This window comes from Chinchilla lanigera, unplaced genomic scaffold (genome assembly GCF_000276665.1).
Source record: "Chinchilla lanigera isolate Chin_1 unplaced genomic scaffold, ChiLan1.0 scaffold00050, whole genome shotgun sequence".
Classification (NCBI taxonomy): Eukaryota; Metazoa; Chordata; class Mammalia; order Rodentia; family Chinchillidae; genus Chinchilla; species Chinchilla lanigera.
In genome coordinates this window covers 13,397,667-13,412,944 of record NW_004955451.1, presented here as the reverse complement: position 1 = coordinate 13,412,944, position 15,278 = coordinate 13,397,667, and the positions used below count along the sequence as shown (strand labels likewise).

Genomic DNA, 15,278 nt, shown 5'->3' with positions numbered 1-15,278 from the left:
GCCCGGAGCCCGGCCGCCGCGCCACCGGGTCCCGCTCCCCGCCGGCCGCGTGGGCACGGGCAGAGGGGAGCCGCCTGCGAGCGGAGTCACATGCCAAGAACTCGAGTCTTCTTTGAGACGGAAGCAGTGGGGGTCGGACGATGAATGTAGTTAACTGGTTCCTGCTCACACTCCAGAATTAAATTCTATTGAAAAAGGCAAATCAGCAATTGAGCAAAAAATAAAATAAAAATTAAAATGTAAATATGATAGTAATAAAATAGAGCATAATGAAACTGTGAAACTTCCTGAAGCCTTGTCAGTGGTAAAAAGTATTTAACACTCTCCCGTTCCTGACAGACGTCCGTTTCTAACCCGCGGGAGGCGCCGCCGAGGAGGGTCCGCGGGAGCGGGCGGCGCGCGTCTCCTTGGCGTGGGGCCGGACCGGGAAGACAGCTTTGCTGCACAGCCCAGGCTGAACCAAGGACTGTAGTTTCCCTCCTTGCCTCCCTTCTGTGTGACCCCTTGGCCAACAAAGAAAAACGTTTTAAAGAATAACGGCCCTGCCCTGTTCGGGTTTTCCTCCCTTTAGTTCTCCCCGCTCCCGCCCCGGTGTCCTTCTTAGAGATGAGAATAAGGAAGCGCCTTTCATAGCCACGTTACATAACAGCCTGATACACGTTATTTTCCTTTCTAAAGATGACGCTCAGAGCCCTGGATTGCGTGTAGGTGAGACAGTAGACGTGGAGAGGCGCAGCCCGCGCGTTCTAAAGCGGTTGCTGGGCTGCGCCGCCCGCCAGGGCCCTCCCCGCGCCCCGCCTGGCCCAGCGCGGCGCCTGCGCGCTGGAGGCCGCTGCGAGCCCGGCCGGGGCGCGACCCTGCCTCCTCCCCTCCTCGCCCGCCTTTCTGTTTTCCTTATTTTTCTTTAAAAAAAAAAAAAAAAAAAAAACCTTTTTTGTGTTATTAACGAATTCATATTTGGTGTGGCTTAACTGTATTGCGGAAGGCCATCAGATTGTGAGACTGCTTCCTGGAAACATTTTTGTGCTATTGTTTTAAAAATAATAATTAAAAAAGTTGGCGTTAATAAAAATGTCAATGTGAAATTATGTCCTGATTTCTTTTATTCTCTTGGATAAGAGATCCAAAATATTCCCGTCAGCACGGTTATGGGTTTTACCACCATAGGGTTTTCTGAATTTAAAAGGAAGTCCAATTCCTGACTTTTTTTTTGAAGTAAAAGTAGTTATTTCTTTTTTAATTTTTTTTTTTTTTAAATTCCTGAATTCTTAACGAATAGAAAGCCGGGCATGGTGGCGCACGCCTGTAGTCCCAGCACGTGGGAGGCTGAGGCAGGAGGATTGTTGTGATTTCGAGACCAGCCTCAGCTACAAAGTGAGCTCAAGACCAGCCTGAACTGCACAGCAAGACCCTGTCTCCAAAAACAAAACAAAACAAAAAAACAGCTTAACGAACAGAATTTGAGCAGAAAAGAAAGAGCACTGGGGTCCCGCGCAAAGTAGCTGTAGACTGGCGGCTACTGGCGGAGGCACAGGGCGTGAGGCAGCGGGGCGCCCGGTGCCCTGGCTGAGGCGGGGCCGCGGCTCCGCTCCTCCCTGCGGGTTGCCCATTACCCTGCTGGCCTCTACGAGCTCTGCCCACGGCTTCGCAAGCAACCTCCCTCCGTGCAGGTCCTGTTTGCTACTGACTCCTTGCCTGGCATGGGTACTGTCACCCGAACACTTTGGGGCTTAACCCAGTGATGGCGAACCTTTTAGAGCTTTCGATGATGACAAACAGCTGGCTGCGGCACGCGTGCCATAGGTTTGCCACTGCTGCCCCCATCTGTGTGCTTCTGTGTTGGAGTTCCCCGGTACTGGAGGTTGAACCCCGGGCCACTGAGCTACAGGGTCTTGCTGGGTCCCTGCTGTGGCTCCATCTAGATGTTCCCTCCACCACAGCCTCCTATGCTCGTAGGTGGGGCAGGAAAAGGTGACCATGGTGGGCGAGGCCTGGGCCTGGTGTGACCTGGGCGGTTCTCCAGCCACCCTCCCTTGCGCCTCTTTCCTTGTACTGAGAGCTGAGCAGCTTCTCTCCAGCCAGGCCCTGCCACCGTGCCACTTCCGCCCTGGAGCCATCAACTGTGGACTGAAGCCTCTACCAACTGCAAGCCAAAATAAATCTTTAAATTACGGGTGCTGGGTAGTACGTCTCAGGAGAAAGTGACTAAGACAGTCATTGGATTGCCCTGGCCTGGCTCAGACTTGTGGTCCTCCTGCCTCAGCCTCCTGGAGTGCCAGGATTACATGTGTGCGCTACACGTGGCCCTGTATCAGATTTTTAAAAGAAATTCTCTTACAAAATAACTCGCTATCATAAGTAATATACCCATTTTATAAATGAAAAAGGTCCAGAAACTTAGGTAAATTTGTTTTACAGCAAATAACTTTCTGAAGCAGTGTGTAGCCTGGACTTCCCAGCCTCCAAATCCTGTGTCCACGCACATGACCACGTCGTCCACACAGGGAGGCTCAGGCAGACCCAGGCGGGCAAGAGGTGGCCTCATGATGGAAGCAGGTGCCATGGTGTGTGGGGACCGAGCTGAGAAGGGCCAGTGCTTAGGTAGCTGTTCCCGGGCCGGGCCAGAGGCCTGTGCTCATGCTCCCAGGACAGGGTCGCTGCTGGCTCCCAGGGTGAGGGAGGTGACACTGAGGATGGGTAAAGATGCTGAGCAAGATCGAACGTGTAAAGGGCATCGGCTCGCACCACAAACCTGCATGGGGGGCTGACTCGGGAACCTGGCCCGAGATTGCTGATCACGGATGCAGCTGGTGAACCACGGCCCTCAGGGCTTAGGACACCCAGTGCCACCATAGCCACCGCCCAGAACACCCCCTCCTGCGCCTGCTCCAGGGGGCATGCCCCCCATCCGGCTCTCCCTTGGGTCCCCCCCGTTCAACACTCCCATGTGGTATGAGAAGCTCCTTGGAAGCTCTTGGGGTACACTGGCCCCCCACAACCCCTCCTATAGCCACCAGCAGGCCCTCCCTGAGCCCAGGCCCACACCCGGCCTCCGGTACCCCTGAGGCCCACTGTAGGGCCCTTGCCCTCGAAACTCTCATTTTCCTCCGTCCTCTTACATCCCCCAGTTATCTTGTTTGTTTTCAGACCGGGTCTCACTGTGTAGCCCAGGCTGTCCTCAAACTTGCTGCAATCCTCCTGCCTCAGCCTCCCAGGTGCTGCGATTGTGCCGCCACACACACACACACCCCAAAGTCGCAAAGCCTGCAGTGGACACAGCTGTGCTGGCAAGTGTGTGCTGCTGCCTCCCGTTTCCAGCCTGGTGTGAACCAGCGGCGTGACAGGCACGCGTGAGGACGGTGTGACGGGGCTCACACCGTGGGTTGCCGTGCCCCACGCAGCTACCTATGACCTGCATATGCACTGACCCCACGAAGGACCTGACCTAGGAATCCTCTGGGGAGCTTGAAGTTCCCTGTTGTCTGGGCGTGGTGGCGCACGCTAGCAATCCCAGCACTGAGGAGGCTGAGGCGGGAGGCCGTCTCCAAAAATCCCAAACCAAACCAGAAATGTCCTTGTCACCTCTGGCTGTCCTTGCCCAAGCCTGTAGGCTGCTGGACAAAGTGCCTCAGACCATTGGCACACAGGAGCAGCACAGAGACGGCCGGCGGGCAGAGTACCAGCCCTTTCTCCTGTCTCCGAGGGACAGGACACAAGCTCACAGCTTGCTGCGGTGCCAGGTGTGTGCTGCAGTCCTGGAGGACGGACTCGGGGCCCCTTCTGTTCTGAGGCAGAGACCGAAGTGTGGGAGGAGCGGGGGGCTGGGATTGAACCCAGGGCCTCACTCACTCAGGGAAGCGCTTTCCTGTTGAGCCGAACCAACCCAGGTTGTGTAAGTTTCACTCTGATGAGGCTTTGGAGTGGGAAGCACAAGGTGCTACTCAAACGTGTCCGGGAGTCCAAAGTAGCCGGACTGTTCAGGAAAAGCTCCCTAAAGAAATGATATAAAGCTGAGACCCTAAGAATGAATAGCCGCCAACTAGCGAAGCTGGCCGGGTATCCCATGCCTGGAATCCTGGCTGCTCAGAAGGCTGAGGCAGGAAGGTCACCAGTTCAAGACCAGGCTGGGCAATTTAGTGAGACCGTGACTTAAAATGAAAAGGTGAAAAAATAAAAATGGCCGGGCGTGATGACGCATGCCTGTAATCCCAGCACTCGGGAGGCTGAGGCAGGAGGATTGTTGTGAGTTCAAGACCAGCCTGGGTTACAAAGTGAGCTCAAGGCCATCCTGAATTGCATAGCGAGACCCTGTCTCAAAAAGACCAAAAAATAAAAAATTAAAAATGGCTGAGGATGTAGCTCAGTGCTCCTGGGTTCAGTCCCCAGCGCTGGAATTAAAAATAAGAGAAGCTGGGCGTGGTGGTGCACACCTGTAACCCCAGTACTTCGGGAGGTGAGGTCAGAGGATCACACGTCACCCATCCTGGGTTACTTAGCAATTTGGAGAGACCCTGGGTCTTAGTCGCTTTCCTCAGCTCCTCTGCACTGCTACACAACACCTGACACACTCAGGTTAAAGGGACGGGGGCTTATTTTGGCTTGTGGTTTTCAGGAGTCAGTCCCAGGTGCCTGGCTCCAAGGCGGGCAGGGCCTGGGCAGGGCACAGATGTCCACCCCAGGGCAGGCAGGAAGCAGAGAGAAAAGGCAGGAGGCAAGACAAGAACATAGGCTTCCAGGTCACACCAGTCACCCGCCTCACCCACCTCTACCCAGGCTGCGCCCCCGAGCAGCAAACTGTGGGCCACAGTGCCTTTCACACACATGAGCATTTGGGGGGACTCGTTAGATCTGAACCATAACACTGTCTCAAAATAATTGGGGTGCGGCTCATCGTGAAAGCTCTGGGCTTATCCCCAGTTATGCAAAATATTAAATAAATAAATAAAATAGACTAATCCCAGTAAGAGAGGCTGAGGCAACAGGACCGCCTCAAGTTTGAGACCAGCCTGGACTACAGAGAGTTCAAGGCCAGCTACATAGCTACACAGTGAGACCCTGTCTCAACACCTCCCCTGAAAAAAAAGGTCCAGCATGCTGTGGTAGCACACACCTGTTATCCCAGCACTTGGGAGGCAGAGGCAGGAGGATCACTTGACTTGGAGGCCAGCCTGGGCTACATAATTGAGTTCAAGGCCAGCCTGAACTGCATAGGGAGACCCTGTCTTTAAAAAAAAAAAAAAAAATAGAGGAAGGAGGCAAGGGAGAGGGGGAGGGGAGAAGGAGGAAGGAGCGGAGGAGGAGAGGGAGGCAGAGACTGAGATGGCGACGGGGACAAATCTGCACCGGAGAGCTGGGCGAGGCCTCGACAGGGAGAGAGATGTTGAAGACCCTGCCCTGTAAGGGAAGGACCTTAGGAGCACCCGTCCCGGAGCTGGGAGCTGTCCGCGGCGGCGCAATCCCTGGCACCCAGGTGAGGTTTGAGGGAAAAGGCACCGCGGTCCATCAGCGCCCCCACAGGGCCGCGGGGACTGTGCATGTGACTGCAGCCACCTACGCGGAGCCCTCCAGGAGCACCGGACCACGGTCCGCTTGGGCACACCCGTCCCCGAGCCCGGGGGCGGACGTGGCGCACGGCTGAGACCCGATGGCCGCACTGCGCCCCCTGGGGACCGGAGCCGCTCCAGGGCAGCGCAGGGACTCGCGGGTCTCCCTGGGCCCTCGTGGGGCTTGCTGGCCTTTTTTGCACTCGGGTTGAAACCCAAGGCCCTGCACAAGCTAGGCAAGAGCTCGACCGCGGAGCTCTGGCCCCAGGCCCTACATTCTTTAGTCTTTTAGAAAACTTAAATCACAGCATTTAAAAAGCAAAAGCATTTCAACCAGGCGTGGTGTGCATGTCTGTCACTCCGGCCCTCAGGAGGCTGAGGCAGGAGGATCACTGAGAGCTCGAGGCCAGCCTGGATTATGTGGCGAGACCCTATCTCAAGAAAAAAAAAAAGTAAATTTTACATTATGTGTAGTTTTTATTTTTGTTGCTGAGACAGCGTCTCACTATATAGCCCAGGCTGGCCTCATTGTTGGGATTGCAGGCATGTGATATCACACCTGCCTTTGTTTTATTTTTTACAATTAAAAAAAAGAAAAAAAAAGCCAGTTGAGGTGTGTACACACCTGTAATCCAGCATCAGAAGGCTGAGGCAGGAGGATCACAACAGAGATGCCGTACTCACTCATGTGACTCAAGTGAGGCCATTTCTAGAACTCAGGCTTCCTATAGAGCAGCAAGAAGAGCTGGAATCCAAACAGCACCCTCAGTGCAGGGCCAGCAGGAAAACAGTGTATGCAATGGAGCAAAATGCTCTGGCAATATTAGGTGTGGTCATTATCTCCAACTATAGGTTCTTCGGTGACTCAACAAGTCTTAGATTTAAAAAAAAAAGAAGCCAAATTTTGTGCCAAAACCTTACAGATGAACCAGGCATGGGGGCGCATGCCTGTAATCCCAGCACTCAGGAGGCTGCGGCAGGAGGATCATTGTGAGTTCAAGACCAGCCTGGGTTACAAAGTGAGCTCAAGGCCAGCCTGAACTGCATAGCAAGACCCTGTCTAAAAAGACAAGAACAAAACAAAACAAAACTTTACAGATGAAAGAAAAGCCCATCTTTGGATTCTTGTGGTCCAGTGGGGAAAATGAACACAAAACTAGACGAAAATGTCCAGTATAAATGTCTGGTATGGCCAGGCGTGATGGCACACACCTGTAATCCCAGCACTCAGGAGGCTGAGGTAGGAGGATCATTGCAAATTCGAGACCAGCCTGGGCTACAAAGTGAGCTCAAGGCCAGCCTGAACTGCATAGTGAGACCCTGTCTCAAAAAGACAAAAAAAATAAAATAAATAAAATAAAATTTAAAAAGTCTAGTATAATGTGTTAAGGATCAGCTTGGATTCAAATCTACAGGCTTAGTGGCAGTCACCTGTAACCTCAGCTTAGGCAGAAAGGACTTGGCTGCAAAACTGGGGCCATGGAGCGTGTGACTGCTAAAAGCATTACTATCACGTTAGTATTATCCCTTAGTTATTGCAGACTGATCAGGACTGCAATTTCCTGAATGAGTGGACAGTGAAGGCTTAAATAAATGAGACAATTGGAATGATTTCAGGGCTCCAGGAGGATCAAAAACCTTCTCACAGAATTCTCGATTCTCAAGTTTAAGACCAAGATCTTCTCTGAGCAGCCATATTAATTTATTTATTTATATTTTTGCCCCCCAACACCGATATGGGAATCGAACTCATGACCTCGTGCTTGCCAGGCAAGTGCTGTGCCACTGAGCTAAATCCCCAGCCCCTTATTTTTTGTCTTTTTGAGACAGGGTCTTGCTATGCAGTTCAGGCTGGCCTTGAGCTCACTTTGTAGCCCAGGCTGGTCTCAAACTTGCAATGACCCTCCCACCTCAGCCTCCCGAGTGCTGGGGTTACAGGTGTGCGCCACCACGCCCAGATAAACAGCCATATTTATTTAGTTATCAAAACAAGGTGGGGAATACTGAAGAAAGGCGGACTCTGCCTTGACCGGCAGCACCATTCAAGGACCTTGGAAGTCCACTCAAGAGCTTCTCCAAGTAAGACATTATCTTAATTTAGGAGAACTATGTTATCTCCAGGAAGGTCTTCACCCAGGAGTGAGATGCCTGCAGCTAGTCTTTATCTTTAATAGAGGTTGGAGGCAGGTGTCCTTAGCTGTGGCCTTATCTTGTCCTTTGAGGCGTCAAGACTTCACCCACCCTTATGGGCCTCAGCAGGGACCAGTGACTCATAAGAAAACATGGAAAGCCAACTGGTTAATTTCAGTCCTGCTCAGAGCTGCTTGGTAGTGGTTTCCATTACATTACCCTTAAAAAGAAACCAAGTAGTTTGCATCAAGTTAACAGAAAAAAGTCTTGAAGGCATCTCAGGCATCAGCAAGACCCCCACTCATCACAAGCTCAAAGTTGCAAAAATGAAAACTTTTGCTTTGAAGAGAGTACCAGGGAGCCTAGCTCATGCAGGAATGCTGAGGGACGTGTTCCCTTGAGTTCAGCCATCTAGGCAATTAGAATCTGCTGCAACCATGGTCCAGGGGGACAGGCTATTGCTTTCACTGTCAGTAGATCTTGGCATCAACTAAATGGTGCTGGTTTTCAGGCATGCAGAACACAAGAGTGGTGAGGTTATATAGGCATCCACCCAGATCTTACAGAAGGCCTGAGAAGCTAGGCAGTGTACCTGAGATGGCAACCCATGAAGCTGAGTGAGGCCAAAAGTGCGGTGAAGCCCCTGAGCAGTTAAGAGGTCCTGGGTGTGTGGAATGTCTGGTGAGGAAAGCTGCAGGGAGAGGCAGCCCAGGAGAGACACCAAGAGGGCTATAACCTGTAGGCCATAGGGTGGGTCTGTCCATACCCTTCGGAATTCACATTTCACACAATTTGCCACTGGTGCTGGACGTGAAGCTACAGGATTTAATATTTGCTCTCCTGGCTTCTTTTTTTTTTTTGGTCTTTTCAAGACAGGGTCTCGCTATGCAGTTCAGGCTGATCTTAGGCTCACTTTGTGCCCAGGCCGGTCTTGAACTAGCATCAATCCTCCTGCCAAAGCCTCCAGAGTGCTAGGATTACAGGTGTGCACCACCACGGCTGGTTAGAGACTAATCTTTTCAGCAGTTCTAGAATTATTAAGACTTTGGCAACTCTTAGAGATGGACTAAATGTATTTTGCATAATGAGATGACATGAATCTTTCCAGGGCCAGGAACAGAATGTTTTGTTTTTTCTTTTTTTTTTTTTTTGAGACAGGGTCTCACTATGCAGTTCAGGCTGGCCTTGCACTCCCTGCTTTGTAGCTCAGGCTGGCCTCGAATTTACAACTATCCTCCCGCCTCAGCTTCCCGAGTGCTGGGATGACAGGTGTGCACCACCACACCCAGCTCTGGTTATAGCTTAGAACTAAAATGTCCCCCCGGTCTTACCTGTTTGGGAAATGACTGGAGTGAGAGGGGACTGAGTATGCTGTTGGGTGGTAGGGTCTGGTGAGAGGAGGCGAGCCACAGGAGTGTCACCCGGAAGGGATAGTCTTTTTTTTTTTTTTGGTTTTCTTCCGGTACTGGGAATCGAACTCACAACCTTGTGCTTGCCAGGCAGGCGCTGTGCTGCTGAGCTAAATCCCCAGCCCCTTTTTTGGTCTTTTTGATAGAGTTTCCCTATGCAGTTCAGACTGGTCTTAACTTACTTTGTAGCCCAGGCTGGCCATGAACTCACAATGATCCTGCTGCCTCAGCCTCTCAAGTGCTGGGGTTACAGGTATGTACCACCATGCCGTTTTTTTTTGGTTTTTTGAGACAATGTCTCACTATGTAGCCCAGGCTGGCCTTGAACTTGCGGAGATCCAGCCTCAGCTTCCCAAGTGTTTGGATTACAGGTATGTGTCCCCACCCCAGCTGGTTTTTTTTTGAGGCAAGGTCTTGCTAAGTCATCATATTGCCCACACTGTGCTTGAGCTTTTTATAATTGTTTTTTGTTTTCTGAGATAGTCTCACTATGTAGTCCAGGCTGCCCTCAAACTCATGGGGATCTTCCTGCCTGTCTCCTGAGTGCTGGGATTACAGGTGTGTGCCACCATGCCTGGCTCCTAATGCTCTGTCTTTGAATTCATGTTTCATGTATGCAGTCTCCATACCTGAAAGTATTTACTTTCTTTTTCGTATTGAGGTTGAACCACCTAAAAGTGGTTCTGTCACTGACCTATATTCGCGGCCCATTTTATTTTGAGACAATCTAGCCAAGTTGTTCAGGCTGGCCTTGAACCTATGACCCTCCTGTCTCAGGTGCCAATACACGGTTTATGTGCAAATCACGCAATCCAAAGACCATATGCCAATCAGCTTGTTCCTTTCTCAAGTTCTGGGAATTGAACCCAGGAGTCCTGTGCTACATCTCTATCCTTGTTTTGTTTTGGTCATTTTTTGAGACTGGGTCTCACTATGCAGTTCAGGCTTGAACTATGTAGCTAAGGCTGATCTTGAACTCATGGTGATTCTCCTGCCTCAGCCTCCTGAGTGCTAGGTTACAAGTTTGTACCACCACACCAGGCTTCATGATTTTTTTTTTTTGGTACTGGGAATCGAACTCACAATCTCACACCTGCCAGGTAGGCGCTGTGCCACTGAGCTAAATCCTCAGCCCCAGGCTTTGTGATTCTCATGAAATATATGTGGATCAACTTTTTTTTTTGTCTTTTTGAGACAGGATCTCGTGCAGTTCAGGCTGGACTTGAGCTCACTTTGTTGCCCAGGGTGACCTGGAACTCTTGATGATCCTCCTGCCTCAGCCTCCTAGTGCTGGGATCATAGGCGTGCAGCACCATGCCTGGCTATGTCGATCCATTTTTTATTATTTATTTATTTTGGTTTTTGGAGACAGGGTCTCACTATGTAGCCTGGGCTGGCCTTAAACTCACTATGTAGCCCGGGCTGTCCTCAAATTAATAGCAATCCTCCCGTCTCAGCCTCCCAAGTGCAGGGATGACAGGAATACACTATCATGCCTGGCACATTCCTGTTGTACTAGAAATGCTCTGTGGGGTATTGAGTACCCAAAAATCAATGGAGTTGAACAAAAACATTCACAGGTAGTCTGCAGGGCAGAGAGGACAAAGGAGGAGATTCTAGTAGGGGGCAGGGCCAGGGTTGGGGCAAGTGCTTCCCCCAGCTCTGGGGGCCGGGGGGCACGGTCGCTCCTGGGGCCCAGGTGGAAGATCGTGGACAGACAGAGCCAGCATGCCTTTTACAGGGCTGGAGTCACTCTCGAAGCCACAGGTCATGCTGTTCAGCTGTCTGCCTGCTGTGTCTCTGAAGCACCTACTGTGCAGGCCGTCTGTGCAGCCAAGAGACACACCAGGCCCTTCCTCACAGGCCCAGGCTTCTGAGCGCACACAAACAAGGAGCAGGCGCTGCCTTAGGCTCACCGGGGCTCAGGGAAGCCCTCTCTGAAGTGACACCTGGACAGAAACAGGAGTAACGACATAGAGCTGGCCAAGCGACCACCAGTGGGAGAGCAGGGAATACCGAGGTCCTGGCGTAAGGAACAGAGAGAAGGCTGGAGTGTGATGGGCAAAGGAAGAGGTGGGGACAGAGGAAGGGTTTCTGTTGTGTTTCTTTTGAGACAGGAACTCCCTATGTGGTTCAGGCTGGCCTTCAAGTTGCAGTGATCCTCCTGCCTCAGCCTCCCAGGTATTTCGATCAGGTGTGCACCACCATCCAGCACACAAGGAAAGCCCTGTACCACTGAGCCACAGCCCAGCCCAGCTGGAGAACTGCAATAGACTCAGGGAGCGGGGTATGTAGTCAAGCCCACGGGTCAGAGAGGAAGTGACAGTGTCAACACACTCCAGGAGCAGGGCGACGAGTCCAGGGAGATTAAATAAATGGAGGAAGTGACAGTGAGCGAGCTGGGTGCCAAACGAGACAGAGTCTGAAATGCAATCGGCTTTTCCGGTCCAGAACCAGCTGGGTGTGGTGGTGGTGCCATAATCCCAGTGTTCTGGAGGTTGAGACAGGAGGATCCCAAGTTCAAGCCCTGCCTGGGCAATTTGGAAACTCTGTCTCTAAATAAACAAACAAATAAACAAACAAATAAATAAAGGAAAGGGCAAGGTAGCTCCGTGTGAAGGCCCTGGGACTGGGCGTTGGAAGTGAAGTCAATCTCGCCACTTTTGTCTGAATGTTCTCTTTCCTCAAGCGTTTGGAAGAAGCGTTGCATTGACACACAAATGCAATCCATCCTGTTCCCACGCTGGTGACTCGGGTCTTCTGGGCGCCACGTTTACCCCATGCCCCCTCTGGGCCATGCCGGTGAACCCCAGGGTTGAGCCCCTCCTTCCCTGTCCGCTGGCTTTGAGATGTCTTGGGACTGGGGAGCGCTGTGCACCTTCCCTAAGGGGCTCCTGCTGAGGCACAGAATTCCCAGCGTGGGCAGTGGTTCTCCCCGCTCTCATACAAAGGTCAGGCTGCTTTCGATGATCAAACAGCAGGGACGGCAGAGTAAGACTGAAATCCAGCCTCTTCTCTTTAAAGTCAGAACTGGAGGCAGGTCTCTCGATCTAGTCAGGCTGCCCTCAAAACTCCCAGCGATCCCCTGCTTTAGCCTCCGGAGTGCTGGGATGACGAGTGTGCACCGCCGTGCACAACTTTACACTTGTGAGATTAGCTGATTAAAGTCTATGTCCCTAATCAGACAAGGACCAGGAACTACTAGTTCAGCACAAAATACGTATTAAATGGGGCCCAGCAACGCACGTGTAACCCCAGGCAGTGTTCCTGGCACTCCCTGCATGAACCCCGCAGCAAGCCCTGAGGGAGGCACAGCTGTTGGCCCCAGCAGGCACTGCAGAAAGTAAATCATGGAAACCCAGGACCCAGGGAGCTGGCACAGCTCAGGCGGTCCCTGGCTGGTGTCTGCGCTCGATGCCCAAGCTGTGTGCGGTGCCCTCTGGAAACTCTGGAGGTCAGCATCAGGCGGGAACACTCTTGGTAGGAGCTAACCAGCCCCATCAGTATACCTCAGGTCAACTGCAAAGTCCTTTCATTTTGGTTTTCCATAAGGATCTGATGTTTGTTGTCCAACGTTAACCTCCTTGCATCTTTTTTTTTTTTTGTCTTTTTGAGACAGGGTCGCCCTATGCAGCCCAGGCTGGCCTCAAACTCTCAAGGGTCCTCCTGCCTCAGCCTCCTGAGGGCTGGGATTACAGGTGTGTACCACCACGCCCCGCTCAGCTACTTTAATAACCCATTTGCAGCCGGGTGTCGTGGTGGCACACCTCTATAATCCCAGCACTCTGGGGGCTGAGGCAAGAGAATTGCAAGTTCAAGTCCAACCTGGGGCTTGTGAGCCTATCTCAAAATTTAAAAAGGGGAGGGATACAGCTCGGGGGCAGTGCTGGCTTAGCACATGCCAGGCCCCGAGTTGAACCCCAGTGCCTGAGAAAACAAAATCTATTTGCCCTCACGGGTGTGATCCTGACCAGGGCCAAGGCAGAAGAGGTGGCCCAGGAGCTGCTGCAGGGCAAGTGAAAGACGGCTTGGGGACCCGCGCGGGTCAGCCGTGCTGTGGATCTGCACTGACAGCCCTCACTGATGTCCGACGCAGTTACACACACTCCTTCGCAGTAAGGGAGCCGTTAAGACCCAGGAAATGGACAGGTGACAAGACGGTGTGAGGAATGATGTCCCGACACGTCTAGCCACAGGCTGTGAGGTTATCTCTGGCCGGGAAAGAGCATCAAAGGTAGCCGGCCAAGCCTTCTTGCGTAATGCTGGAGTTCCCCGCCCTCAGCAAAGTCGGATTTCCTGCCGGGCCTTCCCAGAGTGGCTGAGGCTGGGCGATTACTTCACACGCTCAGCACAGTTGGGAGCTCTGTGCACCAGCCGCATCCACCTAACCCTGGAACAGTGCGCCGGACGTGTCAACAGCCCAGGAACTTCTTCCCCTGAGCCCATGTACCTGCTTCGGGAAGTTCAAGGAAGTTCAACTACAGGCACGTTTTTCTTTACTTGCATTAAAAATAGCTTTTTCTGGGTGTGGTGTCGCCTAATCCCAGCACTCAGGAGGCTGAGAGAGGAGGGTCAACGAGCGAGTCCGAGGGCAGCCTGAGCTAGCGAGACCCTGCCTCAAAACAAAACAAAACAAAACAAAACAAAAAAAACCCAAAAAGCAGGTTTTCATGAGTACCCAGAGCTGAGGACTGAAAAAAAGACCATAAACCACGATCCTTTTTGTCTCTACGTTCTTTCTGGGTCAAGACTGTGCCTTTACACGAAAGCCGGGGCGGGGGCGTGAGTCACTTCTGCTCCATCGGGCACCTGCTAAGGGGTCCAAACCCACTACGCCGGGCTTTGCTATCACGAGGACCCCGGACCCTCCGCTCCGGCCCGACCCGGTCACCGGCGGGCTGTGTGACCTCGGGCCGGCTGCATACCCTCTCTGGGCGTCAGCGTCCGCACCGCACGCTGGCGGTTGAATCACGTGCTCTCCAAGGTCCTTCCAGCCGACAGCTCCGCACCCAGCCGGCCTCGCCATTCAGTCGCTTCCTGTGGGCGCGGCCCCAGCTCGGAACGGCCCCTCCCCCGCGCAGGCCCGCGAAACCGCGCTCCGCACGCCGCGCGAGCGACGGCCGCCGACCCGACTGCGGTCGGCGCTCAGCTCCGCCCTTTCCCGGGCGCGTCCCGGCGTGCCCCGCGCCAGGCTCAGAAAGCGGCAGGGCGCCTCCCGCTTTGGCGCGCCCCGACCCCGAACTCCTCTCCTCAGTTCTCCCGGGCACCCTGACCTATCAACGTCCAGGACGCCGGCCAATCACGAGAGCGCAGAGCCTTACCTCCGGCCCACCTCCCTCCTCGCGCTCAGCCGGTCGGAGCGCAAGGCCCTTAGTAGACCCACCCAATCATCGGGCGGTCCTCACCTGCCCCACCCCAAGGTCCCTTCCTCCGGCCAATCCGCGCGCCCCATCCCTCTGCCCGCCTAGCCAACCCGGGGCCTTGAAACCCGCGGGCGAATGGGCGCAGGGCGGCCCTTCAACGCTAGCCGACTGGCCAATTGGGGATTCCGCGTGGCCACGGCCGCAACCAATCGCTGTGGAGCGCGGTGCAGCCGCGGAGAGGTCCGGCCCGAATATCCCTCCGCCTTCCTCCCGCCCTCTCTCTCCCCGCCTGCGAGCCGCCGCTCACTTACTGCCTCCCTTCTTTCTCCCTCCGCCGCCCGAGCACCAGTCGCGCTCCTAGCTGCCCCCGGGGTCCCTCCCCCGCCGCCAGAGAAGCAGCCGCCGCGCCGCCAGCAGCAGCTCAAGAGGGCGGAAGACAGAGGAGAGAGGAGGGGAGCCCGAGCGCCCGCCCCGAGGGAGCCGGTGAATGGGCTTGTGGTGACCCCCGCCCCCCACCCCGCCCTCCCTTCCCACCCGACCCCCAACCCCCACCCCCAGTCGGAGCCGCCGCCGGGAGAGGCCGGGCCGCTGTCCAGGGAGGAGCCGCGTCGCCACCTCCGCCATGGAGCTGATCACCATTCTCGAGAAGACCGTGTCTCCGGGTAGGACGCGGGGTCGGGGGTCGGGCCGAGGTGAGCGCGGGGCGCGGGGGCCGCCCCTGACCCCGCTCCGGGCCCGCTTTCCCCCCAGATCGGCTGGAGCTGGAGGCGGCGCAGAAGTTCCTGGAGCGCGCAGCGGTGGAGAACCTGGTGCGTGCGCCGCGCCGCGCCCCG

The 15,278-nt window shown here is 54.0% G+C and overlaps 2 protein-coding genes across 2 annotated transcripts in view; both read left to right on the top strand.

Annotated features, from left to right (window-relative positions):
• Positions 1–1,088, top strand: part of Npepps (aminopeptidase puromycin sensitive) — a gene marked incomplete at its 5' end in the record, with an annotated part of 70,020 nt that extends 68,932 nt beyond the window's left edge. The window contains 1 exon segment of the mRNA XM_005394269.2: positions 1–1,088.
• A 13,365-nt stretch (positions 1,089–14,453) lies between these two features.
• Positions 14,454–15,278, top strand: part of Kpnb1 (karyopherin (importin) beta 1) — a 32,611-nt gene continuing 31,786 nt past the window's right edge. Inside the window, exons 1-2 of the mRNA XM_005394271.2 lie at positions 14,454–15,107; positions 15,196–15,254. Of these exons, the coding sequence (XP_005394328.1) occupies positions 15,068–15,107; positions 15,196–15,254 (99 nt within the window). The 5' untranslated portion in view covers positions 14,454–15,067. The remainder of the gene's footprint in view (positions 15,108–15,195; positions 15,255–15,278) is intronic.